Source organism: Xylocopa sonorina, chromosome 15, assembly GCF_050948175.1.
Source record: "Xylocopa sonorina isolate GNS202 chromosome 15, iyXylSono1_principal, whole genome shotgun sequence".
NCBI classification, from domain to species: domain Eukaryota; kingdom Metazoa; phylum Arthropoda; class Insecta; order Hymenoptera; family Apidae; genus Xylocopa; species Xylocopa sonorina.
The window spans coordinates 4,930,431-4,957,613 of record NC_135207.1 but is presented as its reverse complement, the minus strand read 5'-3'; the positions used below and the strand labels follow the sequence as shown (position 1 = coordinate 4,957,613).

General features: G+C 47.9%; 1 protein-coding gene across 4 annotated transcripts; it reads left to right on the top strand.

Annotated features, from left to right (window-relative positions):
• Positions 1 to 30: 30 nt before the first annotated feature.
• Krz (beta-arrestin protein kurtz) lies at positions 31 to 27,183 on the top strand. 4 transcript variants are annotated; one of them, XM_076907156.1, is made up of 8 exons: positions 31 to 238; positions 17,271 to 17,484; positions 17,920 to 18,292; positions 18,781 to 19,074; positions 22,062 to 22,205; positions 25,641 to 25,727; positions 26,156 to 26,302; positions 26,804 to 27,183. In XM_076907156.1, the coding sequence occupies exons 2-8, from the start codon at positions 17,352 to 17,354 to the stop codon at positions 26,877 to 26,879; spliced, it is 1,254 nt and encodes a 417-aa protein (XP_076763271.1). In that variant the 5' UTR covers positions 31 to 238; positions 17,271 to 17,351; the 3' UTR covers positions 26,880 to 27,183. The 4 variants fall into 4 exon arrangements, with proteins under 4 accessions (XP_076763271.1, XP_076763273.1, XP_076763272.1 ...); XM_076907157.1 differs by lacking the exon at positions 22,062 to 22,205 and adding an exon at positions 20,135 to 20,272 and having other exon boundaries at positions 33 to 238; XM_076907159.1 differs by lacking the exon at positions 31 to 238 and adding an exon at positions 15,796 to 15,841.

The following is a 27,183-nucleotide window of genomic DNA, read 5'->3' as shown; positions in this document are numbered from 1 at the left end:
CTAGCTTCTCAGGACATGACGTACTCGAAGCATTCGTGCAGTAATCACGGTCAGAGGACGTTTCTGACGACTCGCCTCTTTCTCTATTTCGCGTTTACGAAATAAATAAAAGCAAAGCAGATAGGTGTCGTGAAGCAGTGTGTCGTGCAGAACAGCCGTGCGCGACTGTACGTGTTACGAGTGACAATTGGTCTAGTATTGAAAAGGGTGTGGGCCACGACGCCAGTGAAACATTTAGGTAAGGATCACGTTAACTTCGATCGTGCAATAACACTATCGTTAGCGATATTACCAAGAATCTAAATAGTGAGTAACGAGTTTCGCGGATCAGCTAAGAATCTCGCAAGGCGGATGTGCTGTTTTCTGTCTTTTTTTTCCCTCGTTTTACGCACAAAAATCGGAAACGAAGTGTTCCCTCGGTCACGCGTCAATCCGATGGAATGTCGCGGTAGAATTCTGAGAATACGAGCAGTGCGTTGCGCTGAAAAATCGAATCTCCCTCTTTCGCCGACGCTGTAAACAATGTCCGGACGCGACACACGTTACTCGTACACCCGAGTACGCGTGTCCGATCGTAGATCGCGCGTGCAATTTTTCAACGGCGGCTATCAATGAGTTTTGATTAAATAATGCGCGGCAATTGAACGTTCGATACGGTCGCGAATCCGATCCAGCGTAGGTTAAGTTCGAATACGAAAATAACCTTCGCACATTTTTCTCAAGTATACCGTATTAGGCAGAAGACGATGCGCTGCTCCAAAACGGAGCACGCAACGCGCGAGCGTCCGCGGAGAATATTAAAAACGGAAACGTACGCGATTACGAAAACCGTTTCGTGATCACACGTGCCGTCGTGGTGCGTGCGTGCACTTCGTTGGAGATTGAAAAAAGAAAAAAAAAAAAGGAGAAGGAAAAAGGAGTCGCTGGTAAACTATGCCGAGGATCATCCACACAGACGAACGCATGACGTTACGGCAACGTACCGGGGGAGATCGGTCGAACGAGATTTAGCCGGGGATGTTGCGGATCACTTAAATCCCCTCGCGGGTTTCGAACGAACGCACAGAGAAAGAGAGAGAAGGAGAGAGAGAGTCTTCCATCGATTCGTTTTTAGTACACGCTATGGAGCTACTTTGTGGGAATTTTTCTGGTACATCTATTATAGGAACGCGTTACCGATCCGATGGGCTGCGTCTCCTGTTTGAAGAAACACCAAGTTGGAAGATTCGACGTTTTATTCCCATCGACGATGTCCTTCCCGAAATTAAATCGAAGACTTTTATAGATACTTGGAATTGTAAGAGCTACGTATTATTTATAGATTATTATGATGAAAACAGAGTTCGTGTTTGTTCGTTGTTCCGAGAAGGATCCGTTGAATAGACGAGCAAGAAAGCTCCGCAGCGCCTGAGCATTTTCGTTCGAATCGCCGTGGAAAGGAGAGAAGAAAGAAACGGTGAGGATGGAAAGAAAGGCGAAAGAGCGGGATGGAAAAACGCTGGTCGGTCTGGTAGGTTGCGTACGAATAAAAGGCAAAGCTTTCCCCCAAATCGAGCATGAGGTGAATGGCCGCTGGGCATACAGAGTTCCATTCACGCGTCGTAAGCACCTCTACGGTTTTCGGAACCGGTTGCACCGAATTTATGGGAAAATGGCCGAGCACCGTGGGAGTCTTCGCTTCTTTGCGTTGCTTTCCACAGCCGACCATCGGTTCCATTTCCTTTAATTCGTGCCGGTCGACACTGCGTCGCATACTAATCTCGCAGTGGCCCGCTCGAATTAAAATACGCCTCTGCACGCGAAACGTTTCCGGTTCCGCCGATACGACGTTTCGATAGTTCTGCGGACACGTCATTAACACCGCAACCGACGGAATTTCCTGTTGATCCTCTTTGGCGTAGCCTTTTGTGTTGTAAAAAACAATCGTACAGTATTTGGCGAGAGAGAGAGAGAGAGAGAGAGAGAGAGAGAAGAGAAGAGATTGAAACGCCCAAGTTTCTTTTGAACGCAATCAAATCTCGATTACATTAAAACAGCGAACAAGCGAAGGAAATTGTAAGATTTTTGTTGAAAAGTTTTTGCCTCTCGTTCACGCGTACAATACCAGTTATCATAAAACGTTTCAGGGTAAACGATCTTCTTTTACGCGAAAGTAGAGCTTCTCGATTATCTGAAGTACGTAATTATTTGAACAGCGTACGCTATTTTATATCAGTTTGGATAATCAAGCCCCTACTGCGTCAAACGTTTAATCTTTTGTATTTTTCCTGCGTTCTCCAAATAATAAATTGGCGAAGAGCCTTCTGACACAAGGGAAGCCACGATAACGCGAAGTTGCTCCCCTCAATGGCTCAATAATGCTCGCAGCGAGATTGCAAGCCTCCTAATCCACTTCGCGTGGAAACGTAAATAGATACGGTGGCTCGATTAAAAATTGTAAGCGAGCAGCGTAAAACGTGGAGGTACTTAGAGTAAGATTTATGCTCTTAAATGTGCGTGAAATTGCAGGCACACTCGTAAGAATTACGTTGATCGCAACGATATGATGCGTGGCGATATCAACTTTATCACTTGATTGCTTAGAATTATGTTGCTGTGTTCGTTATCTCCGTCGTAAAGCTAATCCAACTGAAGTATCGAGATTGTGTTACTGCCGAAATACTGTTCTCTCGAGGTTTAATCGCGCGAGTTTAATTGGTGAAACGTTGTTAGCCGCGAGCGTGTATTCACTGCCACTGATGTCGATGTTACAGCAGTTATTTGTGATCATCGATTATTAATAATCGCGATGGATGAGCGGTGACAGTTTCCGCTCTGCCCACGCAATCGAATCGCGAATTAATATTCTTCTCGTTTCGCGCGATTCGTTGACAAATTCTTCTCTTCGACGACTCCGCATAACGAACCGTGCGTTGGTAATTGATTCGTGCGGATGAGAACACCTTAGAAGGCACTCCTATGCCGTAATCACATCTACTTCGATAAAAACTACGCGAAATAGATGCAGAATCGAAGTATACCTGACACACGTTCGATCGTTCCTATAAAACTCAATGAAATCATCTAATGTTCATTCAGGAATGACTCAGAGCGACAGTGACTTCGCAATGTACTTCCCACGGTATCGCCTGCGTATACGAACGAGAAAACGAGAGCCGAATACTTCTCGAATCGTTCTCCGTCGGCGATGCTTCGATGAAATCGAAGGCGAAGGCCAGAAATGAACGAAGACCGCGGATAATGCAGCCGAGCTGCGTCGCAATAAACGTGCAGGGAGCCTCTGCTTCTCCATCGCGCATTCCTCGCTGGAACTGAATCGCGTGGAAGCCTTCCAGCCGTTTCCCGTCCCGAGCAACAAAGGGAAACAACGCCAGAAATGCTCTTTTCTCCACTGGATTCCAGGGGTTCCTATCTCGATTTTCAACCGTCGCGTTCCCACCGATTTCGACACCGTCAAGAGACCTCGACCGGTAGCTGGATTCCCGGCGAAGTATCGCGAATCGTTCACGGCAATCGATAAGCGATTGGTGGCGTGGGCAATGGTTTTGCATACATCGACTTTCGTTATGGCTCGCGACGAAACGTGTACACGTTCGTCGGTTTACAGTGGACGAAATTGGGTCTCGAATCGAACACTCTGAATTATTTTCTCTCCTTTTTTTTTTATCGTCACAGCGATTTCGACTGGCGCTCGTTTCTTGACAATCGACTGTCCACGAGCGAGGACTAAACGTTCGATCGTCTGATTAATTAACGAAAAACCGAGTCTGACCAGTTTTTGGAGAGTGGTCGCACGACGCACGGACAGGTTAATTAGATTCTGTCTGGGCGGAGTGTTTTGAGAAGTGGACGCGTCAAAGGGGAAATGGAAACGTCCCTGCCGTTCTCGTCTTTGTCCCGCAGCTTGGAACCGCTAAGCTACTTCCGCATTGTTGATTTTCTGGGCTCACGTTGCCTCTGGAACTACTGCTGGAAAACTGCTGGGGAAATCTTGCTATCGAGCAAACTTCTCGCGTATTCGGATTCGAGTGGACTGGAGGAATCGCGAGTTAAAGCTGGGGCAGTGGGGTTCAGCGGATCGTCGATTGAAAGTGAAGCTTTTCCAAGTAACGGCCGATGCAATTTCGCAAACAGCAACGCGCTATGAACGGATTCCATTGAAATTCCAGGCGTGCGAATCGCAGCACAGACGAACGCCCAGTCCTCTCCATGAATAGTGTCCGATGAAATCTCATTTGGAAACATAGAGACTGCAATTTTTGCCCTAGTTCCCAGTCGATTTCATCAATATTCTCCGTCGAAGCGAGATCCCCGCGATACCACGTGAACTTTCATCAATTTCTATCCGCGGCGTCGTTCATTCAAATTGCACGCGTCGACGGACTCCTCGATACCTCGGGGCACTTAATCGATCCCCTGATAACATCGAAAACCGGCGAGTATGGATGAGCATCGATTTTATAAAGAAGATGAAAGGAAAGCGGCGAACTCTGCTCCCTCGCGCACGAGCTGGTGCGCGCCTCTGTTTCGCGGAAGTCCAGAGACATATTTTCTTCTGGTTTACGATCGATAAAGCGACACGAGGGAGATTTGCATTTTAATGCATGCACGGGATGTCTTCCCGCATATTGCGACCGCGTAAACGAGATTGTTCAGGAATTATTACAGTTTCCCTGGCGTTCCCTAATATTTGCTTCGTACACCCGAGCAACATTGTTAAATGTTTGCTGATTTTTCGCAGCACGCGTGACGCAATCGGTAGCGTCGTTTGTTTGTTCTAAAGAACGAATGCATCGCGTTCACGCGTGATGTATCGATTAAGCAAATGGAGCTGATAATAAACATTGATAGCACGATTTATATATCGCGAATTTCGTACAATCTAACTATTCTATGATCGACGAAGCAGTATTCTCGTATCGAATCCTCGGTAACCGGATTTTAAACGATACATTCGTGCCTTCTCGATCAGCCTGATCAGCGTGTGCAGCATTAAGCGTTACGTAAACTATGATAAATTACACGCGTCCACGGACGCGTAACAGCCGCGTATTAAAATTCTATAGAATATTTCGAGGTTCAGAGTTCATCGTCGTCACGAGACTCGATAAGCAGAGACTGCGTACGCGTAACTCCGCGGGCAAGATGAAAGAGAGTAGCAACCAAGCTGCAGCTTGGTGTTTCGCAACGAGTCGCGTCTCCCTCGAGTGCTGCGTCCGCCGTACGGCTTCGCGCGATCGCGGCTTAAGAGATTAATTCGCGAGACGATAGCTACGGGATAAATGAAACATCGACGACGAACGACACGAGCGTGGTCAGCGATCACTGCTCCACGTTTTATTTCAACCGACATTCCTGAAATGTCCGATCGATCAACGTGAATCACGCGCTCCGCGATGCAGATCGAGGCGGTCCCCGCGCGAGCGGAACAGTATCTCGAAATCGACGCATCTCGAAGGATGCACGGGTCGCCGATTACGCATACAATGGCTTCGCTATCCTATTGTGCGTTCGCCGTATCCCCAACGGTTCGTCATCGATCACCGATCGAGTCAAGGCCGGTCGATTAAAAACCGAACAGTGGCAAAACACGCGCGCGTTCAGCGGAACAATTAATGGCAGCAGGAAGAGGTGGTACGTTTTAACAAAGAGCGTATATCGGTTGAAAATTTCTAGCGTGGAGAGATTAACTGGTTGGTAACGGGTAGACGGTCTCTGGGAAAGGTTTCCGGTTCACGAACTACTTCATCAGTTAACCCTTTCCGATCGATATCCAGAACGGTCTCGAGTACTTAATTGCATACATACCATTAAGGTATTCCGATAGACGTGGCGAGCGAACTAGAAATTGAGATCAACGATAGACATTTCGACTGGCATCAAGGCTCAGTTTATTTTTCGAGGATAATTGATCCATTTAGAGATGTGACACGTAAAATTCTGACTAGAATGTCAAAAATCGTTGTCGATCGAGTATCTATTCGATTGAATCCCCGTTCAGCTACTTCGGTTATCAGGGGCTGTTTGTTTTCAAGGATTCCTCGAAAGGGGATGGATGCTGGCCGTAGAGAAACACGCGTGCGCGCAGAATTCCACGGAACGGCGTAAACTAGGGCAGATAGCGACGCGATGCTCTGTTATCGTGCTGGCGGCACGAAGACGGGCTAACTCTAGATAAAGCTCATTCAATGGTCCTGCAACATCTCGCGATACCGATGCAATATCCCCGGCTAAGAGGACGAGATCGATAGCGACGGGTCCGCGATTTATGAATTGCTTATTCAGCCTGGATCTGGATTCATCGGAGATTGGTCGACTACCCTCCGGTTACTACGGCTTTTCGAGAACGACCCGACATTTGTTTGCTCTGGCAGATCCCCTATCGAATCAATCGAGGATAGTTTCTTCGATTGATTCACGATTGGTTTATTCACCGGTTCCTGATAAATCGTCCTGGTAAAATCTACGCGGAACGCTGCGAAAACCGAGGGGTAGTTTGTTTAAGCGAAATCAATCTGAACTGGTTCCTGTGACACGCCATAATTCTGCGAAATTTATAGCCGCCATTATGGTATCATTGATTTAACAACGACCGCTAGAACGTATCATTAACAAGGGAATTACTGCTTTTTTTTTCTACGCTCGAATACATCGTGTAACAATCCACCCTGAGATACTTTGTCGAACGCGTTAGTTATTCCATTTCGTTAATTGAAAAAGTGTACGCCAGAGCGCGAGCGTAAGGTCTCTTTCGTACACCTTCGCGTTACGTCTGCATTATTTGCGCTGCATCGTATTGGTTCTCAGAAATTGATTAAAAAAAAAAGGGATTGAACGGTGCGCACGTGTGTAGACGCGAGTAGCGTTAAAAGTCATCGTGGGTTGGTGAGTTTGTCGCTTGTCCGTATTAATTGAATCAATTTGCGTTTCCGTTTCGCGGAACCGGCGAGGCCATTAATTTCCGGGGCATTAACGAAGCTGTCGTAACAATTCTAGTTCTTCGATTTCATCGGACAAACGATCGAGGTTTGAATACCAACTTATAATTACAATAGTCGCACCTCTATCTATTCACGTCAATGCGTGAAATATATCGTTCGCATTGAGACGAGGAATTCTCTATCAGTTGTTTCTTCAGCTCGGTTTCTATTAATATCTACCATTTTTTTTTTTAAATAAACGTCAGTCTTTCATTCCACTGCGCGTGCAGGTACTCATTTACATCACAATTTAAGCCGCGGCATTAACCGTATATTGGAGAAATATTTTTTGACGAATTTTAATATAATCCAGGGGGCTGAAATTTCTAAGACGCGTCCTACGTGAAATGAGGAGCCGTTGCCTGGGACGAATATTCCAAAAGGTATTACGTTGTCCTTCGGTTGACGTCGTAAAGTTTTAATGAAAAGTCCGAGGGAGATACCCGCTTCGAAGGAAACGATTAGGGTGACTCCCCATACGGCCATGAATTCCAGGGGAAAAGAACGATCCCGCTATCATTTCGTTTTACGAGCACTCTTCTTCATTACCCTGGTTCGAATTCAAGGAACGAAGGTTTAGTGCCCGGTTTCGGTGGTCCCCATGGGCTCGACGTATAAAACTGACCGAATACGAACGTGCTCGTTTCGACCGCGAGTAATTAAACCTCGATACGAACGACACGACGCGCCAGAAGAGTTAAAAGATCAAAGACTGAAGAGACGAGTGAACTTTCACTTCGCAGAAAGGAAGTTAGACAGAAGCAGATCCTCTGCGATAAGACAAGGGAGTCTATTAAATGTCTGAGCCAAGGTATTATTACCTGAGGGGGTAACTTTCCTTTTTCTACGATCCGCTTGAAATTTCTTTTAAAAGTTACCAAACCTTCCCGATCTTCGATCATAAAATGAATCTCTCTTGCGCCACGAACGATAACTGGAAGGAAAACGACGGTGTACGTGTACGAAATTGTCTGGAAGTGAAAACGATGGTGGAGAAGCGGGAAAGTTTGTTGAAACGATCGCAGGCTTCGCGCCCGGGTTGCCCAGCGTTTTTCTATTCCTTCAGGCGTGAACGAGCCGGCAGCATAATTCCACCTTAATTAATTGCACCGCCTTTCACGAGCCCCTTCCGGTGCTGACGAACCTTCCGGTCAGATTGACGATCGCCTTTCGGTCTACTGACTCCTTGAATAAACGGCGGCGAGCACGGAAACAGGTGGCGGGCTGACAGAGGATGATGAACGGTACGCAACCGAGTGTGGCCTCAGCCAGCAGCGCGAAAATTTCATCTGGAATCTGGCAAAAATACGAGATCACGTATCTCACGGCTGTTAGTCGTCTCGTGTAACGCGTTGCGACGAGATGCGACCTGTTACGATCCTTAAACCATCGCATCGTTCAACTTGGTCGTTCAACTTGGAGGTTACACACCCACGTACGTGTCTTTTCTTGTCTAAGCCATACTTCGCCCGTTTTATCGCCATTTTACGATGTATTGATACTGTACCGTTGTATCTAGTTATAGCTATTATTAATAGCTATCTTTGCAGATGAAATTGACTGGTTATAACTGAGAATATATTTTCATCTTAATATATGAAATTCTTGAATATTAGTATCGACCCGTGGACGAAGTTGAGGAACAGCTACTGCTTGCAACGTTCAAAAAGAATTTCACCTGGAAATGATGAATACTTCTTTCCACTTTCTAATTGCATCGTGCGATACGGAAAGCCAACCGTAAGGCCGAAGTAGACTCTACTAACAAACATCGCAAACAATGTGGGTCGCTGTCGACATAGACGTCATCTTCGTCTCCTCGCGCGTACGATCCATTATATCAGAAGGATCTCGTGTACCATCTGCAACGTAACGTGTACCACGCTGCTGCTACTTGTCCCAGTTTTCCTGGTTAACGAGAAAACACCGGGAAAAGTTGCTGGTGACCCGTCCGCGAATTAGCAATGTAAAATAGATCGCCGTGTTGACCGTGGCGAGACGATGGAAGGAAGCTGTTCGCGACATTTCGCAAATCTCACGTAGAGAAAATCGTGTCTCGCGTAGAGAACTGTCGCAGAGGATGAGATTACGTTCGATCGCGAAATTCCCAGTCTCTCTCTCGTCCGGGGAACCGCGAGCCTGCGTCAATTAACCCAGTTTTCTTTTTCACGCGAGACACGAACAATAACGCGTTGCTTTTGCTTTTACACGAGACGCTGCTGTCGGCAGGTTGTAGAAACTTGGTAGACGAGAGGTTGATCAACGATCCCAGCGACAGAGCCGAGGGAAGTTCGCCGCTCTGTGATCACGTTGGGTGTTGGACAGACTTGGAGTGGATTAAGCTTGACGCGGGTTAACGCGCTCAAGCAAACTGTCCTGCACAGTTACCGGAAGACATCGTCACCTTTCGCGACAAGAACAGAGACGACGTGAGACCTGTTTCGAAGTTCGAGTAACACCGTTCGACTGAATCCAGTCGTTAAACCGAGTCGAGCCACCGCAGAACGTTGCTAAAATCTAATTAAAACAATTCCAGAGCTTCTGTCCACGCGATCGAGCTAAATGGTCGTAATGGCCAGTTATTCCGCGGAGGATTGAAATGAAAAGCTTGCCAAGAAGTGAATTCAGTGGAATCGCTCGCTAGCATCTGGTCCGTTCATTCAACGAAACGGAACAATTGGACGAATGGTCATTGTTCACGAATATTTCTAAATCCTCTTAGATCGTAAACAATGAACAGAGTTCCAGGAGCCTGGAACGATGTCGAAGCTATGGCGAACTGATGGACGCGATGGAAAAAAGTTCATCGAGACGAGAACAAAGTGAAGTGGCATTCTCGCGGACGCGGTTGCCGAGCGAAAATTTTAATAGACCACCGAAAATAGCCTGGTATAACGAGCCTGTATTCCAGTCGCGGCGTATTTAACATTCAAAACCGCCGTTAAGATTCCTGGAAGTCTCCCCGCTCTGAGTAGAACGGATATAACGTTTTCCATGAAGAAAAGTGGAAATCGCGTTACGTTACTCTCTGTCTCTCCACGCTGAGAAGACTCGAGCAGTCGTCGTTCTCGATATCCGTGAGAACGATGTACGCAAGAACGACTCGGCCAGTGGCCCTTAACTCCTTCTGCGACCATTTCGTAACTCTTCTCGGATGAACGACACGCGCGCGCATCGATGAACGCGATGGTCAATCACGCGAGGTTAAACGAACATTCGAAAAACAACCATAGTGGTATCTTGCGAGAGAAAGATCCTCCATCGTTCCTCTAGATCCGTAAACGATCTAACGGCAGTAATTTACACGAAGTCACGCAGCAGTTTAACATTCGCGCGGCCCGTATGACGTAAAGGAGAAGTATCGCGGCAGGAAAAGGGGGTTGTAGCGCGGGTAGCGATCGCTCGAACGCGATTTTCTGTGTCACGATCACGATTAATCCGGATATACGCGTGCACGGGTCTCTCCCGTACGTTCGTCAGTCATCGAATACCTACTAATTCAAGGCCGGTCGGTTCGCACAGCCAGAGGTCCTTGATCGGTTTTGCAATGATCGCGTGTATCCGCCAAAGCGAATCCGTGCAGTCGATGCTTTTTCACTGGCAACGTAGCCTCGCGGAGATGCCACCGCGATAATCTTTTATAATTCATTCGTGTTTTATTCGCGAGCTTCCACCATTTAATACGGAGAGTACACGGTAAGAATAACGAGCAGCATCGAGCAAGAACGACAGAACTGGATGGAAACCAACGACTCTGTCCTGTACGTTGTTGTACATTGTATCTTATATATACGAGTAGGATTGAATAACTTGTTTATTTATCAAAAAGAAGGGGTGTCGAAAGGGATTAAAACTTGACACTGCACGTACCAAGCACCGAACCAATATAGACTTCCAACGCTGGTTAGCCAATCGATCCAACGATGGCTCCCGCGACAACCTTGCACACCGCTAAAGTAACTGGCACTGTTTCTGGATTATCAGGCGAGTGCAAAGAAAGTTTCAACCCTGCTAGCCTCCCTGTAATGCCCAGAGCCGACACATATACCGTGGGAAAAAGGTGACTAAGTATCAGAACCTCTGAACGGAGTTCTGATCCGAACGCGAGAGCCGTGGCCTGCATTAAAGGGCAACGATGCACCGCGTTGCACGCCGCGCGGGCTTGTGCATCGGTAACCTTTAAAACGGAGGAAAGGTCCTCGATGGAATTCGTGGCGATCGCTCGGATGTGTCGTCGAGGATCGCTAAAGTAGCCGCGTGGGTGGAAGCAACGACAACTTAATATCGCGTGACTAACAAGGAGCAGCCAAAACGATTTAGAGTGAACCAGGCCAGTTTCTACCTGGCTTTCTCAATGGAAATGCTGAAAATTTTCGTTCTGCGATCATTCGAGCGTGTGTATTTATACATGTATTAGAAGACAATCGAAAGACTGCGTTGTTTTCTTTAGTCTCGTCGAAGAATTATCATCCGTTATCGGTGTCTACCGATGAATTGGAACGTGGCGGATAATATATTGCCAGACAGACAAATGGGAACGCGAAAATGTAGGATGGTACGTGAAACGAAACGAATTGGGGAATGACGCGGAATCAAGAACCGAAGTCTTGCGCGGCAGTGTATAAATTTATACGCGATACGAAGCGTAATAACGAGGGACCAGAACGTGGTTCGTGATAAACGACCGGCTGAATCGTATGAATGAATTAAGCATTTAGCACGTAACGGTCTATTAATCTTCTTTAAGGCGTGTTTTAGACTTACGAAAATATCGCTACACTGCTTTCCTTTTTTTTTTTTTTCAATATGTACCTCATAAATTTCATAATTTCCACGTGCAATCGCTCGATGCAATCGATTCTGAATTAAGTGGACACCATAACGTTTGCATTACTGTTTTGTTATAAAACGAACGAGTCGTTTGTACGATGTAACAATAGGTAGACTGTGTCGTTCGCACATGTACGTACAAACAAGTTGAAGTCTCGAGTAATCCATAAAAAGATGCATTCATGATTAATAACCTGCCAGTTTACCTTGACCCGCGGCGATTGGAAACGCGAAAAAATCAAATCAGCCCCTGCAGCGTTTCGATTGGTGTACCAGCGATTGTGTATAATTGGGACAGAAGCGATTTTTCTCGTTTTTTCCCATTTTTCTTGCCCCCAATTGATTTTCGATAAGGGAGACAGTTGCGTTTGCGTGGGAATCCCGCGTCTCTAAACATCGACAGTATAAAATTGATTAAAGCACCGCGGGAACAACGAAGTTTGCCGAAACCATGTGTAGGTTAACACAGTTTGGTCGATGCGAAACGCGTTCACGTATCGTGGCCTTTGGATATTTAATTACTCCGGATCAATCGTCGCGCTATCGATTCGAAATTTTTCCTGTTCTTATCGAATCGAGAATGACGAAACAGATATCGTCGATCTCACTGCGTCCATATTCGACCAACATTAAATACTCGTTAAACATTCAGAAATAATTCTACTCTTCCCGCAAGAATTAGAAAACCGATTTCGTACAGGTTCGTTAAGAACATCCTACGAGAGTCCTAGTACTTTCCAGCAGCAACGTACGTGCTTCGAATTTCGAGCCAATTAAGTGTTTTAATTAAAACGTACTTTTCACCAGACTCCACTTTTAGCAAAAACCGTTCAGCGAGTTTTCTCGCTCAATCTTGAAGTTCATTTTTCATTTCCAAGCTCGAGCGAGCTTGGCTGCGAGTATGTTCGATAATATTTAGAAAGCTCGTCGCCGGGACAATTTAAACGGCCACGTCCCGCCCTTTGTGATCCCGCGTCTCTCGTTAACGATATACACGCGTGCACATACGCATGTTCCTGATAATAACTAATAAATTCTGCAATTTACCGTGCTGGGACGTCCATTACCTCTCCCTGCGCCCTCGTTGCATGCGCGTGCACAAAGTATCGTCGCGATCGCTGCTGCAGTTTTCTCAGTACGACGCCAAAGCGACGGAAACCGCGTCTTTCAACGGCAACGGAGAATTACTGCGTAAACGTGACAATTTTCTTCTTCCACCTTTTCTTTTTTTTTTTTTTTTTAAAGCACACCAGTGCTCGAGACTATAAAGAGTTCATTGTCTACTTTGCGATCGCGCTTTAAAGCACGTCGTTCTCTCGCGAGGATGGATTTTTAATGGCCGTTGGCTGTTCATTGGCTTTTACTCTTGTCATTTCGGGATCCACGTTACCGCAGAATTCTCTTTTGTAAACGCGCGCGACGCGATTCGCGTTTCCTACGATTCAGCCACATTGAGTTTCATTAAATTAAACAGGCCCGCTAATTGTGCCGCGTCCGCAGCCAGCTGTATTAAACCAGACCGAGGTGGCGTCGATTTAATGCAACGCCGCGAAATTTAATTAATTTTCCAGAAGGGGAAAACAATTCTATGCGAAAAAAAAGAAGTCGAACTCCGTTGTAGTCGCGCAAGGCCTGGATACGTTGGCAAACACTTGAAATTGTGCTGTACTCGGCGGTATAAAAATGAGATTACAGGAATTACTTGTTGCACTTCGCTTGGAGGATCGTAGGATGGCGATAGAAGTGCCTTCCGAGGGTTCCCACGCGAGTCGAGCCCGGGTTGATTGCTTCGGTGGCTCGGTCGCGTTTACGGGTTCGCTGCAGGTATGAAATTATACTCGTGACGTAATTAGTATGAACCCGTGCGAGTGTGTCGTTCAAAAATTGCTCGCTGCATTCCCAGCGTTTACGCGGGGATCGAGCCGTACCAATTATGCGATTGCATCGAGGCTGAATTAGTTACAGTCGAATCGTCGTGGTCGCATTGTGTCGCGTCGTCGCGAAATCGCGTACCACGAGTGAAAAGATGGTTAAAAATCGCTCGTCGATCGCCACGAACGCCTTCGTTTGGAAAAATGCGAGTTGATACGGGTCGACGCCTACTTCGCGTTCGCTACGTCGAATTCGCGAAAGATTTTCTAACTTGACATACGTTCGAAAGTGAGGGGACTATTTTTAAGCTCGAGTCGAAGTGCATTTTGCGTGGAAATCGCGACTAAGAATAGAGGAAAGCCATTTTGTCGCTCCCACGAAGATCGGTTCACGGAGACCTCAGGCTCAAGAATTTTTATCGACTTCGCGTCGATTCGTAGTGGCGTCCGCTGCTCTTTGTCTGTATCGACCAGGAATTTTTCAGGAGCCTATCCATTTTAAAATAGTCCAGACGTTTCGCGAGCCGTCTATAAAAACGGGATATTTTTATCGAATGGAAATAGAACGCCTAGCCGTGATGGAATCGATCTTTCTCTCGCTTGGTAATCGAGTGAAATTGGTGGGTTATTCGGTTTCCTTGGCTCTGCCGCGGGCTACGAGCCGTACTTCGCTCGCGTTTTTCCGCTCGACGTTAATCTTGTTTCCACCACGGGCACCAAAGTCCTTCGGCTATTGAATTCTGCAGCGACCTTAAAAGAAGAAGACGCTCTCCTCTTCCCAGTCCCCGTCGAGATTCCGCGAAACCTTGTCCCATCTTTTCAATCGCGTCGTCCGCCGCTTCCACAACTTTTTTCTGCAACTCAATCGACTAACAACAAGTAATCGACACGCGAGCTATAGACACAGGCAATCAAAGAATTTATGTCAATCATCTAAAGTGTAAAATTGTTGCCTTCATCACGGTCCAGACGAATCTTTGTAATAATTTAGAAATAAATCCAGTAACATCGATACGAACTGTTACACACTAGTGTCACAGAAAGAAAAAACAGTCGATATCAGCTAAAGGAAGATCATTCGAGTAACGCGCGTCATTCGAGGGCAGCGAAACCAGTGTGCGTAGAATAACATGAATGAAATCTATATACGCACAATCTAAAGACGTCAGTCGCGAACCACGATTCCCGTGGACGTTCGGTTATCAATGTTTTAAACCAGCCACGTTCAAGTTTTCTTGCGTCAAGAACGCGTGCATGCAGCGAGCCTAAAACCAGCAGATCGCAAGATCGTCCGCGCGTTGCGAAACGCGTTTAAACGAGCGGTCGTACAGTCGTAGCTACTCGTAGATCTATCGTGTCATTGTGCCGTAATAATCCACGGTGTGTCGTCGGATAACAGCGTTGGAACTCGAATCGTATCCAGCCAGCGATCGTCGCCGATTGCTTATCCTTCCATCGAGTCATTTCTATTTCCGTGCTCGCCGCGCGATTTCCCGACGATTGGAACCGGTAAAAACAGACCGCGTGCCCCGCGAATATTCTCGTTAAACCTGTCCAGTTACGAGTTACGAAACGGGGAATAACTACGGGACGATCCGGAAAAGCAATCGTCGTTTCCTGGAAAACGAGCATCGCGTCCTTACGCGATTCGCGACAGACACGGAACTCGCCCGCGTGTCACGGCTCGATCCAACCGGCGACGATTGTGCCGTGGATCGGCGTTAAGAGTCGCACGAGCGTCGATTGACATCCATTTGTCGCGAGAACGAGTCAGTCTGTGCTCGACGCTCGTCAGGGGTGCGGAACTCGTTGTCGATGAGCTATCGCGTCGTTCGAAGCCTCGTCGTTTCTTTCTAGATCTCCCTGGATTCTATTCGAGCCACTTGGAGAACGACGATATTTCAGAAGCAAACGTCCCCAGGGTTTCGCGATCGAGACACGCGATCGTGCACGTTCGCGGAACGTGAAATCAGCGAAACAGAATCCTTGACAATTAAATCGCTCGGTAATTTCAACGAACCGTCCGTGTTACGCTCGTGTTCACTTGATTAGATTGTTTATCACGCTTGCGTAGCGAGTTCCTCGTCGAGGATAAAAAGAAGAAACGCGAATGCACCTGCGTGGGGAAGGGAGAGCGTGGGACTGCGTAACGTGGCAAAGGTGATGATACTAATCTGTACGAACACGTTCTAGTCTACAGCCGTGAATCATTGACTGATTACGATAAGCGCGATACCTTAATGTCGCCTCGTTGTTGCGTTAATTCATCACACTAATCCATCGTGTCTATCTCTGAATCGGATCGGGCGTTACTCACGCACGACGTCAGACGGAGGGAAGAAACGTAAGGGATAAGGTATTTTCGAAGTCCATTAGCAGCCAAGTCGGAAAAGGGCACTTCCTCTGCCATTAGCAGCCACGATTCTGTCCCTACCATTATTCGACGATTATGTGAACGCGCGTTTTAGCACCGTCGACGCTGTTACCCAAGACTTTCCAGACTTCGAATCCTTCGCGAACGCCTGAGTTCGCTAAAGCTGCCCTAAGTCTGGCTGGAGAGTTCGCAAGCACCAGATTCCCTCTGACGATAACGTTTCGCGCACCTGAAACGTCGCGTCGACGGGATCGTTTGGTGATTTTCCACGAGAGAGGGATCAAACCTTCGCGTTCGACGCAATGCCATATGTCAAAGGGCTGCGAAGTTGTCGAAAACTCGGTTCACGAAAGAAAGTATATGTTGTGGCTTTGATCACGTCGTTCCACCAGGCAGGGGACGAAATAAATGTATCATTCGTATTCCCTTTTAATACTAACTCCTTCTTTCTCTCTCTCTCTCACTCTTTTCTCTGGTCGTTTTCTTTGACGCTGAGCCGATCAAAGAGCCGTTTTACGTGCGCATACGTACGCCGTCCTCAAAGAACGATGACGAACATCCTTTTTGGAGTGCATTGCGGTATGCAGTGGCTTTGTTGATTCGCAATGCGTGCGAGTTGTTGCGTTCGAGCACGGGGGAATGCCAGTGCCGTACGAGGCCGCCGTCACGCGAAAAACACGGCTATACTTGGGCTGAAAATTTGCCACCGTCGAGAGAGTCCTTGTTTTTTAAAGAACGTACACGAAATAGCTGGAACCTAGTTTCGAATGCTGTCCAATCCTGTAATTACTTTTACAGGTCTAATTCATTTTTAAAGAAGAAACGAGCTCGGCTCTGTCTAACTCCAAAGTGCGGAAAGGTCGTCTAGAGAACTGTAAAAAAGCACCAAACTAGTGGGAAAACTGCGAACGAATAACACTCGTAAATGACTTGCGGGGAAACGTCGAATTACAAAAGTTAGGAGAACGTGTAGGAGTTTAATTCGAGGGGAAGAGCGTTACTTCGAGCGCTAGTTAGACTCTCGTTAAAAAATTCATGGGAATATCAAAAGTTTCCGCGACTCGAGGGAACATTGAATTTACTTATTAGTCACACACCCTGGAGTAATTTCCATACGACCGCTGTTCCAACGGGGACGCTACCACGGGAAACGGGTGAAGTTCCACTCGTGGAATTAGCCTCGCTTTAACCTTCGACCGTCTCTTTTTTCCGCAGAGGGACAGTTCGGAATCGGGTCGCTCGGTGTCTGAGGATTCAAATGAGTTAGGGACCATCCTCAGCCCCGAGAACTGCGCGATGGACACTGTGGACAGTGCCAGCAAGCGGCAAGCTACACGCGTCTTCAAGAAGTCCAGCCTGAATGGGAAGATCACCGTGTACCTTGGGAAAAGGGATTTCGTCGATCACATAACTCACGTCGACCCTATTGGTAAGAGATTAGGGGGAGAAAGACACGTTTCTCTTCCGTCGAGATCGATCCTGGTTAACCGTCGAGAGGGGTGCGCTGGGTGCCCCGACGGCGTCCTATGTACATTGTTCCTTCCTCGTACTTGATTACCTTCATTAGTCATCTACCTGTTGAGCCGGTCTAAAGCGGCTCGATCCTTGGTTCTCCCTCGCGGAACGTGGGACTTCCTTCTCAAGTGGAGAAACATCGGTGTATTAACGGCTCGCCCCACCTCTCGAAGGTTAATCCAATTACCGGCGTGCAGCTATTTAACGTCGAAACGTCGGTAACGCGGCCAGTTGAAAGGCTGCTGACGGCGAGGATTGGAAAATTCGATTTACTTAAACGAGCGGTTAATCTCGAACGTCAAGGCCACTTAAGGCCCGCTGCTCACCGATCGCTCTTCGATCGTTACAGACGGGGTCGTGCTGATTGACCCGGACTACGTGAAGGATCACAAGGTCTTTGGGCACGTTGTCGCCGCGTTCAAGTACGGCAGGGAGGACCTCGACGTTCTTGGGCTGAATTTCCGCAAGGAGCTCTATCTGACCGCCGAACAGATCTATCCGGTGGTGTCCGGGGCGCAGCAGAGGAATCTGACGCGGTTGCAGGAGAAGCTGATCAAGAAATTAGGAAAGGATGCGTACCCGTTCTACTTCGAGCTTCCGCCTCACTGCGCCGCGTCAGTGACGCTGCAACCGGCCCCAGGTGACACAGGCAAGCCGTGCGGCGTCGACTACGAGCTGATCGCGTTCGTTGGCGAAACGCAGGACGACAAGCCGCAGAAACGGTACGAAACGATCGTCAGGTAACATCTACGACCCACGCGATCCCTCAACCCCTCCTGGTTCCGATCGATTCCAAACGAACGCGATAATGACCGCGCGCGCTCCTTCAACCCCCTTTCGCTGCGAGAAGTCTCAATGAACAGGAATACCAAACAGATGCATATCTTTTACGAGGTATTCCGTTTCGATCAACGATCCCTCGCTGTTCGGGATAAAAGTTATTCTCAGACTGTTTTTTGGCTAGAGATCTTTTCGTCGAAGTGATAAAATAGACTCGCATTGTAGTTCTTTCCAAAGAAGCAGAGGAACAGGTTGTTTCTTTAACGTTACTCGCGGTAGTCTAGTCGAACGCGACAAAAGGATCGTCTGGCTAAAAGATTTAAGACATCGATGTCGTTTATTTGTCCGCGACGAGATTCTCGGGACGTAGGACGTCGCCGTGGCGAGGGCGGGTCGTTGGCAAGCCGGTTGATAAATGGACGTATTGCAGAAACTCGGTGCGGCTAGCGATACGGAAGATTATGTACGCGCCGTCGAAGCAAGGCGAGCAGCCTTCCGTCGAGGTGAGCAAAGAGTTCGTCATGTCCCCAAATAAGCTCCACCTGGAGGCGTCCCTGGACAAGGAGCTGTACCACCACGGCGAGAACATCGCGGTGAACGTGCACATAGCGAACAACAGCAATCGGACGGTGAAAAAGATCAAAGTGTCCGTGAGGCAGTTCGCGGACATTTGCCTGTTCTCCACCGCGCAGTACAAGTGCACGGTCGCCGAGGCGGAGAGCGAGTGAGTATCATTCAATGCACACCATTATTCTCTACTGACAGTAGGCGATAGAACGCGTAACGTACGTCCAGCAACAAATGGGTCCGTGCACGAAGACATCGTGAAAGTAGCGACGAGGAATCGCGAGGCGCATCGTACGCGGTCGATGCGATAGCCGCATTGTTCGATGCGAACCGATGAAAACTGTCTCGTTGGATTGTCAGATGTCTGTTCTTGTTTGTAGATGAATTTCACGATTCGTTAAGAGTTACTCGGTTCCGTTTCGTGCCCATTTGTTGCTCGTTATTACCGCGAGAAGCCCCTGTTTCCTCGTAACGCGAAGATCGCGCGCGACTTTAGATAGACAGCAGTCTCGAGTCTGGTCACGATTGATTCGTAAACGTTAAAAGATCGCGCGCGGACGTTTATTTTTCGAGCTGTTCGATATGTCCTTAAATAGAGGGACCTGGTGGCCTATACGCTGCGCTGCGGCGGTCACCGCGAAAATTTACGAGCTAACAGATTCTGCGGCGTGACCAGGCACGAGCTACTACGCGAGATGTATCGATACCGTCGCGGTGAGACGTAAATTGCCGCTGGTCGCGATAAATTTCAATCCTGAACGCGAGAATTTACATCGCGCCGGGATAATACGGAACAATGACGCGTTGTGTACTGGTTTCTGCGCGTCCCTCATCGGAGAAACACGCACAGGATTAAGAATAACTGGGCGAGCTTTCCAGTCTAATTTCGCTCTTAATCGAACTTTATCGTCTCAGCCTTCCTCTGTCCGTTTGTTAAAGACGCTGAGACATTTCGCGTCTCTCGATGCATCTAATGGAGGAACGAAGAACGGCTCGAACGCTCGCCATTCTTCGAGAAACATTACCCGCGACGCAATTTTCTACAACCAATAAAACCGAATGAAAGGAGACACTATACACGAGACTTTCCCGATTAGTATTAACTGATTAGGTGTGCGTGTGTGTGTGTGTGTGTATGTACGCGATAGTGCGCGATGATAAATGCCGCAAGGAATTGTGACATGACGAAACGGAAAATAAGATGATTGCACTGGCAGTATAGGGGTAGCGCCAGGATTCACCCTGAGCAAGGTGTTTTCTCTAAGGCCGACGCTTGCTGACAACAAAGACAAGCGAGGCCTTGCTCTAGACGGCCAACTTAAGCACGAGGACACCAATCTAGCATCTAGCACAATGTGAGTGCTCAAACATCGGCCCGGGTACCATTTACCTCTGAAGCGTACGCTCGCGATCGAAGACTGGAAACGGGCCAAATGATGCTGGAAAACACTCGCGGATAGCTTCACCGGGATTTGTTCGTAAGCCTCGCTGGCTCTGTCGCGAAGATCACGTGTCGTCGGTCGAGAAAGTAATGGACAGACCGGAGTACTCATTTTTCTTCTTCAGCCATCGTTGTTCGACTTCTAAGGGAGCGTATAATCTCTCGTCGCGCTCGTTTCTTTGATAATCGTCGCTCTCGGGATAAACTCGACGGGACACGTCCACGAACGTGGCGGATTTCAATTTTCAATTTCGATACGCGACGGTACAAAGTTCTGCGCACGTCGATAGACAGTTAATAGCATCGAGAGCCGTTTGCAGTTTTCGCGGACGATCGTATCGTTACAAGTCAAAGTACTATATTGTATGGGGACACCATTTCAAAGTGGAATGCCAGTATTTTCCTTCGTGGCCTTTTTTGCTGGGGACTTTTTATGGATATGGAACTCCATCGGTGGTGGTCTACTTTCCTGTACAAAGGTTATGTCCCTGTTCCCCATCCTGAACCCTTTGTTCTCACTTTAGTTTCTATTATCTCCACGTCTGTGTATTTCCACAATTGATATGCCGATCGATCGAAACACCCCGATTCATCCACCTACGCCAATTTATCTCTCACTATCTCTTTGTCTCTCTTTTTTTTCTTACCCCCTTTCTCTATATCTTTCTCTGTTTCTATCTCTCTCTCTCTCTCTCTCTCTCTCTCTCTCCTCCCTCTCCCGTATGTCCATGTAGTCTGTATTGCAGTGTGACGCACAAGCTGAAATTTCGTGTTTCGTACACACAGAGACATATATATATATACACTCGGTCACAGTTAGGATCGTCACAGTCCACGAATCACGTAGCTCATCATCATCGCCCTGCGCTCCGTCGAGATTTGAAGTCGACGCGGATTCTCCCGTGACCGAGCTTTCGAATCGCGAAACTTTTAACGATACATCGAGGCCTGATTAGCGATGGCGTTACACGTACCGTCGATGTCGACGGTGTCACGCGTCGTCGAGGAGTCACGGGAGTCGTTTCCGCGATATCGAAACGCATCGACGTCGTAGCCGCGGTTTTATTCGGGTTCTCCATCATTCCTCGATGGAAACAGTATATCATGGCCTTTCGAATGCTAGTTTATATACGCCGTACGTATTTACGAGTTCCCTCGTTTTTCCACGAATACGGCCAGGCAATAAATTTCACCCGCGAATTGTGTAAGCATTTTCGCGCGTCTTCCACGGTGGCCGCAAAATTTACAGCGTTCACTCGAAATTGGTTCGACTCTGCGAACCTGGTTGAAACTGGAGGGCGAATCTCGATGTTAGACGCAATTATCACGCGTTACGATTCCAGTTCCGATGGAAGAGCATGCGTCAGCGGGGATCAGACCGTTTAATTATTCTGCCAACCGTACACTTGCGCCTTGATACACGCTCGAATCGACGGTGTACGAGTTGAATCCGGCTACTACCAGCGATCGTAGTCACGCTAGGGGATCGGCGGATCCCGTGGCGAGATTCGAGAGACCCAACCCTCTGTCGAGTCGTCGAGGGAGGAACGGGACGCGCGTAAAATCGCGGCTACCTTGCAGAAACCAATTTCGCGACTGCCCACCGTTAAGCGTTATTCCGTAGCCCCGATAGACCCGGATTTATTAGGCCCCCTCTCACCCATGGCACGTTTACCTTCACTCTTCTGCTACATGTTTGTCAGGGAGGGGTGCCCAGTGGGGCCAGGTTTCACGCTGAGCAAAGTGTTCTCTCTGACACCGCTTCTCGCCAACAACAAACATAAATGGGGGCTTGCCCTCGATGGCCAGATCAAAGACGAGGACACCAATCTGGCGTCCAGCACTCTGTAAGAAAACCGCTGCTTGTCGATGGACAGCGCACGCCTGAATATATACGTATATATATTTACAGGGCTGCTCAAAAGTTTGGGCGACGCGAACACCGCCAGTCTCGCGTTTCCTTAAAAACCTTTCATCCCCCTCTGAGAAAGTCCTTGGGCGATCGCTAGCAGCGTCTCCGTTCGTCTGACCAGACGCTCTCTGATCCTCCTTCGTTTAGTCTTATCCTCGAACGATGACGATGTGATACCCAAACTTTTGATCGGTGCTGAGTGTACGTGCCTCTGTTTCTCTCTATCTATCTCTCTCTATCTCTATCTGTCTCTCTATCTATTTCTCTTTGCGTCTTTTCTATCCACGAGCATCAAAAGGGCTAATCACGTCTGCGTTTACGACTTCTCTGTACGTACGCGAGAGGCTGCGTGTGCCCGAAATCGCGATCGCACGCGTCAAAGAGAACCTGTACCACTCGAGGCTTACCACAGAGAGGCGTATCGATCGGCTGTCGAGCCGCCGACAGTTTCGGTGTTTCGTTACGTCGTTCGAAGGAACGCGAAGTGTACGAAACCGTGGTACACAGCGTTGAATAAACTCGACGAGAAACACGAGGGATCTCAAACTGTACGTCCATTTTCCTTTTAACGTTCGACACACACGAGAATCTCGAATCGAGTAACCAGACTGCGCACGTTTGCGTCTCCCTTTGGAGCCTCGCGGAAGGTACCCGTAGTTCATCAGCCCCTCGATGTAGACCGTGTCCGTTATTTGTAAACCAACGTCCCGAGGGCACGTTACACTACTTGTTAGCAGACTCATCGACGTCTAGGGAGACATCGATGTCGATTAACTGCGATGCGTGCGCAAATAACGACCGTGGAGCGCGATGTATTTACCAAACGGCTTTAAAACCGGCTAGAGGATCGTCTACCCCCCATGTTCCCCTCAATTTTTCGAGCACACGCACGCGTAGCTGGGACTACCTTCGCTCAACGAAGATCTGTACGTCGATGATCTTCCTATCCATCGAACGAACCAACGATCGAAAGAGAAACACCTGTAAAGGCGTCGTTTCCTTTCCGCCTTTCGCTCGACTTCGATCGTGCTACCTCGCGGTAATGGCACGGCGAGGAATAATCGCTGGCTCGTCTTTCAGACACGCCACGTACGCGTCTGATGGAAAATGTAGCCGCGTTAAATACAACGAGGATCCAGCGATACACCTTCAATTATCTCGCGCGAGTGTGTTTCGCCCGTTCGAAAATAGCGACGCCGTTGCCTGCGAGTTTTCGTCGCGTGTACATCCGCCCTGTTCGCGTCTTCCGTTCCCTCTCGCTCCCTCTAGCGGTCCTGTGTATTCAGAGACGAAACGCCGGTTTTTTTCTCTGCCTGCTCCATCCAGGTCGATTCGATCGAGTCGCCTCGCGCACCCTTCTCTGCTCGATAAAACGTTCCATTCGCGTTTCGCCCAACCCCGACATACGTTTCGCGGAAACGCTGGTGCAATTATAGCCCCGCGTATTGTTGCTCCGCGCGAGGCGGAAGGAAATTTTCGTTCGGTGACGAAATGCACGCGCGAGACTCGCCTCGTTCTCGAGAGTCACTGGGTGTAATTGCGTTCGCGTAATTAATTGGAGAAACGCGCTTGTTCTGGGACGAAAGAAGAAGAAGAAACGGATTCAGCGTGAAAGCAATTCTTCCTCGGTTTGGAGGAATTAAAAGTGACTCGTTACCTGATCGAATATTGAACGAAACGTCGGAAGAAGATCACGTCGAGAGGAAATAGAATTTCGTGCGGTCGAAACGTGAGAATTTTGTTAGCAATTTTGTCATCGTCGAAGGCGACCGCGCGTTCGAAAATGTACCGCTCAATATTTCAGCAGACTTTCGAGCGAGCGCTGGCTTTACATTATTTAATACATCCCGCGTAACGCGTCGACTGACACAGTTCCGCGGGAATTAATTAATAACGCTTGTTCCCCGCCACGTTTCTTTTTACGCCCGCGTTTACGTTCGGAAGTATTGGGATATTTGTTTAATTGTAACGAACACGCATGTGATAATGATCAGAGTTTCTCGCTAAACGATACGTACGCTGCCACGTGGTTACTGTATTGGGTGACATTTGTCACTGAGGGTATTAATTTCAATTTACAAACTAAAGAACGAACGAACGATCGCGCACTAGTCTTCGTAAAGCGAATGGAAAAGCCATCGACGCACGTTGTCTCGTTGTTTGTCATGCGTGATACAATCTAATTCCCTACGAGTACACTAAATATATATACGTAATCAAATTTGGCAACTAAATACTTTATACGATGTACAAAATATTTGCTAAAAATTGTGTCCCAATACTTTTGAAAGGGGATGAACATTCCTCGAACGAGTGCATTCAACTCTCTCCTCTTCTGAAATTATTGCGATCACTCTGCGAAGCGAGCAACTCGTGCCCACGTACGAAACAATCTCCATCATCGAAACAGTAGTAATTCTTCATTGTCGCGTTTTTTCATGGCATTAACAATACGATTACGCGATAGTGAACGTTGACGCGACAGGTGAGAAGTCGTGAACGATACGAACGTGCCGTTTCCATCGTGGTAACCGACGATTCCTGAGAGTTGAGAAATAAATTGGCTGGCTGGCGATGTGGCGGGCTGGTTACGTCTAGAACGGACCGCGGTACAGGATTTAGGCATTCGCGTTTACCCGCTTTATTAGAGCATTAGCGCGTATTTCTGGACGCGATATCATCCACCACGCTGCGTCGTGCGCGAACGAGTATGTACTCGGTTGATCGAATCAATCGAGCCTGCTAGAACCGACGTGTACTCCAGTCTGAAACGCTAGAGACGCATTAGAGGACCGATTCTGCTTCGTCGACACTGCTGCAAATATTCCCCCGTACACTCGATCGACAATGAATGCGAAACGGAATGAATAATTGCGGCTCGAAGCTGGAGGCTTTCCAACGATTCTGAACTTTCGAAGCTTGAAATAGTTAGGAGCGCGCCTCAGTTCAGCTCGACGTTTGGTCGAGCACACTTCCTCCTAGCTCTGGTCACAGTTTTCATATCGAATCTCGTACGAACGCTAGACCCGCAGTACGCAGAGCGATGCTTAGACAAAATCGATACCCCATTCCCACGGTTCTTGTTTGGATAGTCGCTTTTGCACTTGTTGCTCCAGGCTGCATGCGCACTCCGCTCGCTTTCGAAAGCTTCCTCTACGCCCTCGACGTGCTAAGACTACTCTCCTCCTCTACCTGGCTAAACTATCTGCTGATTCCTCTCGAGCTACTATCTTGCTCGGTATACTCTCCATTGTACTGAACGTTTGTCGCTTCCTGATATGAATTGCTCTGGTATATCGTGCATGCTTGAACAACGAACGTCCGTGGAATAACTACGGCAAGGAATAGACGGATTTTCTGTGTTCCGCAGTGTGGTGTATCCCTCGCAACGCGAGAACCTTGGGATCATCGTCCAGTACAAAGTGAAAGTTAAACTCTACCTCGGACCCCTTGGAGGGTAAGTTTCTGATCAGAGAATCTCTGCGTTGATTGACGATCTGGTTTGAAGAAACGCATTTGCGAGACAATATCAAGAGTACCAGAACGATCTCTGTTTCTGTTAATATAGACTTCCAATTGTATAATATTGGCAAGTGAGTAACTTAAATTTTGTTGCGCTTCGTTCGAAGCAGTCGAGTTACTCGATATTCGTTCGCTTGAATTCGAATAACTTCGTTTTGAGATCCAGTTGGAACAGCTGTTTCGTTAGGATCCAAAGTCGTTTACTCGTGATCGCGATATCACGAAAATACGCGGGCCCCGCGCGCAGCGTTTCTCCAATCCAGCACTGTCGCAATTGGTATCAATTCATATCGGATGGATTTATGACGTGGACGCGAGTCACTCAGGAAATGGACGGAGGGTTTAATTCACGTTTGTTAACAGCGAATTAGTGGCAGAACTGCCGTTCATCTTGATGCATCCGAAACCGGAAGAAGAGGAACCGGCACCACCCACCGCGCGGGCCAGCCCGACGCAGAAGGTGGAGAGCGGCGAGATACCACTCGACACAAACCTGATCCAATTGGACACGTATGTGGTCAATATTTAAGTACTGATTATCGTGCTATTCTCGTCAGCCAGAGATCGTTTCCATGAGATCATTCATGTATGTACACGCGACTGACGACCCTCATTCGCATCGTCTAATATTAGTTGGTCCCTCTCGCAAGGGAACGTATCGAACTTAAACGTATCAGAATTCGAACACAAAATGCAAGTTTACCAGTTTTTTAGATTAACTAACATTTTTTTTTGGTAACCAGTTCCCTTGTCAGAATAAAAAGCTTCTTCTGTATACTAAGGTCATTGAAATTTGGTGCACGGACCGTGGTAAGGACCACAGTTATTCCCTTTACGCGAGGAGTGTACATTTTTTAATACATAAGACGAGAGTGGTCAGAGATAAGAACCAGGGTTATACTGACGTAATAAATAAATCCTTGTACCATCTTTCAGTGGTCCCGGAGTAGACGTTCTTTCAGCCCTCTCTTCGACTAGAGAATTTCTGAACTTCTTTCCGTTTCTGTCCAGGGAGGCATACGGCGACGACGACATAATCTTCGAGGACTTTGCCCGTCTCAGGTTGAAAGGCGAGACGGATGCCTGACCACGTAGCCCCAATTCCATTGAACTGTTCGAGGCATCTAAACGTCCGATGTTCCAAAACGCTGCGATGCCGATTAAGGCCAGCCAGCGGATTCTACAATACGTCCGACTGAAATTGTCTTGCGGGGAGAAGTAAATAAAATGGGGAAAGAGAACTGCTGGGGACTTGGTCGGGGCTTGGTCAGAAGGATCGGTCGCGTCGCGAGTTAGGGGATCGATCGCTTGGAATATTGCCTCCTTTTTCTTTCGATGTTCGACGAGAGAATTCGCAGCCGAACAGTGCGATCGGTTCGTCGCAGATTTCT